Source organism: Pteropus vampyrus, unplaced genomic scaffold (assembly GCF_000151845.1).
Source record: "Pteropus vampyrus isolate Shadow unplaced genomic scaffold, Pvam_2.0 Scaffold72, whole genome shotgun sequence".
NCBI classification, from domain to species: Eukaryota; Metazoa; Chordata; class Mammalia; order Chiroptera; family Pteropodidae; genus Pteropus; species Pteropus vampyrus.
Window position 1 is genome coordinate 1194185 of NW_011888853.1, and position 2514 is coordinate 1196698.

At 56.8% G+C, this 2514-nt stretch overlaps 1 protein-coding gene across 3 annotated transcripts in view; it reads left to right on the top strand.

Moving 5' to 3' along the window:
• The window catches only part of LOC105293412 (protein tweety homolog 2), a 13310-nt gene that overhangs the window by 3432 nt on the left and 7364 nt on the right, over window positions 1-2514 (top strand). For 2 of the 3 annotated variants that reach the window (XM_023531645.1, XM_023531646.1), the window contains exons 3-6: window positions 658-727; window positions 961-1016; window positions 1508-1600; window positions 1827-1919. In XM_023531645.1, coding sequence (XP_023387413.1) covers window positions 658-727; window positions 961-1016; window positions 1508-1600; window positions 1827-1919 — 312 coding nt within the window. The remainder of the gene's footprint in view (window positions 1-657; window positions 728-960; window positions 1017-1507; window positions 1601-1826; window positions 1920-2514) is intronic. The other variant, XM_023531647.1, reaches the window with a different exon arrangement.

The window sequence follows — 2514 nt, forward strand, 5'->3', positions numbered from 1 at the left end:
TTGGGGGGTCCAGGCCCCCAGCTCGTCAGTGGCAGAGCCTGGAGCGCGTGTCCTCTGACCCCCAGCCCCATGCTCTTCCCACCCGGCATCTTGTCGTGAGCGGGACGTGCACCCACAAGCTCAAAGATGGACTCAGCACCAGCGTAATTCTTTCCAAAGAGGGTCCAGTGAGGCTTCATAGATTGACACCGCCAGAGCGTGTAAATCTTGATAACAGTGAGATAAAAAATAAAATAGAGATGAGCAAATGAGGCCATGGTGCAAATAACCACAACACCCATCCTGCAGCTTCCTCTGGGCCCAGGCTCGGCAAGGTCCATCCCAGAAGAGGCATTAGAAGTAAGAGTAACAGAACATGGCGCCCGCTCTCTGCCAGTGACTTTTCCGAGTGCTTTACGTAGATTAATTCATATGTATTTCTCTCTATGTTATGAATGAGGCAACTAAGACACAGAAATAATAAGCCACTTGTCCTAAGTTACAGAGCTAGGAAGAGGCAGAGCCAGGACTCGAACCCAGGGCAGCTGGCTCCTGACTGTTCTTGTCCACCCAGAGTGAGCTGAGGGGTCCAAGTGGCTGGAGCCGAGGGCACCAGGCTCCTCCCAGGGCCCTGGTGTCATGACTTTCTGCACGCCCCCCCATCTCTCCCTGGCTCAGGGCACTAGTGACTTCTGCGTGGCTCCCGACACCTTCATCCTGAACACCACTGAGAGCCAGCTCAGCACAGGTAATGGGCTCGTGGGCCTCTGTCGTCAGCACTCTGGCCAGCCAGACTGTGCCTCTACTTACCTGTTTCAGCCTCGTGGTCACCCAGTCCCTCCCCACCTCCCCACCCCCCAATTCCAGTCCAGCTGGACCCCTTAGAACCTGGGAGCTCAAGGAGTAGCTTGGCCACTGAGGATGAATGAGGGCCTGATCACCTGTGAGCCCCTGCCTGATGCCAGTGTCTTTGCCTTGCAGAGGTGACCCGCTACTACCTGTATTGCAGTCAGAGCGGAAGCAGCCCCTTCCAGCAGGTACGGCCCACTCAGCCCAGCCCTCACCCCACCCACATCCCCTTCATCGGCATGCTCCCTCTCGACCCCATGCCCCAGCCCTGACCAGGAAGGGACAGGTGACCAGTGTTCTTTCTTCACTGTGGTCCTCTGAAAGGGGCGGTGCTCTCGGTATGCAGGGTTTCTCACACGCCAGCATGCGTGCCCATCACCCTGGGAGTGGTTACTACGGAAAGACCATGCAGCGGGGCGGGCGTGAGGCCCAAGAGTCTGCATTTCTCACAAGCTCCCAGGACCACACTTTGAGTAGCCAGATGCAAGAGGACTGTGCATCCCTCTGAAGCCTAAGGGATGAGGGGGAGATTGCTGCAAGCAGGACAGGCCACAGTCAGGGATGCGACTGCGGATGCAGCCAGGGGGAGGGGCCGCAGCCAGGGAACAGGCCCGTGGCAGCTGCAGGGGCTCCTGGGAACTTGAACCTGACAGCGGGGCTGTGGTCTCTCCTGGCCCAGGCACTGACCATCTTCCAGCGCTCGCTGACCACGATGCAGATCCAGGTGGCAGGACTGCTACAGTTTGCCGTGCCCCTCTTCCCCACGGCGGAGGTAAGGCGGCTTCCCCCAGCATCCATGCTGGAAGAGGGGGAACCCCAGGCCAGGGCCCTGGTGAGCCAAGATGTGGAGAGCGTCCCTCCCCATAGTCTGGCTCCTTCCTTGGGCTTTAAAGGCCTCTGTGCACCAGCTGCTGTTTGCGGTGTTATCCACGAGCCTTGGTTCCAGCTCTCCGTCTCTGCTTCTCTGCATGTTGGCCCTTCCCTCCTTCCTGCTTCAGAAAGATCTGCTCAGAATCCAGCTCCTGTTGAACTCCTCAGAGTCCAGCCTTCACCAGCTGACAGCCATGTTGGATTGCCGGGGGCTGCACAAGGTGCTGGGGTGGCCCTGGGGGCAAGTGGGGAGCGGGGACCCCCCCCAGCTGGCCACATGTTCCCAGAGAAGCCAGTAGGGGCTAGGAGAGGATTGCTGGGCCCCCTGCGGGCCACAGGAAATGGGGAGGAAGCTGGGCAACGGGAAGGTGGAAGAGGTGTCTGGCTTCTTGACTCTCTCCAGTAGCTGAGACAAGCAGACTCAGTGAAAGACCAGGGGGCAAGTGTAGGAAGGTTGGATGGGTGACCTGACTCCCGGCCATCTTGTCAACCCTCCCATCTCCCAGGGTTACATGGGGATATCCCAATGTCACTGCCAGGGTCATCTCTCCAGGAATTTGGACTTTCAGACACTAGTACAGGGAACACACTGGGAGTATGTGAGCCATTCCTGCCCCCCAAGCAATAAGCCAATGCATGTTGACAGCTTCCACAGCCCATGTGGATTTAGAGCAAAGAGTTGTACTAACGATCACTTTGTGCTTAACCTTATTCTGTGCACTTTATATCCAATATGTCATTTAGTCCTCACAGTTATACTGTGAAATACATGTTATTTCATGAGAAATTTCATAGACAAAGAAACTATATGTGTGT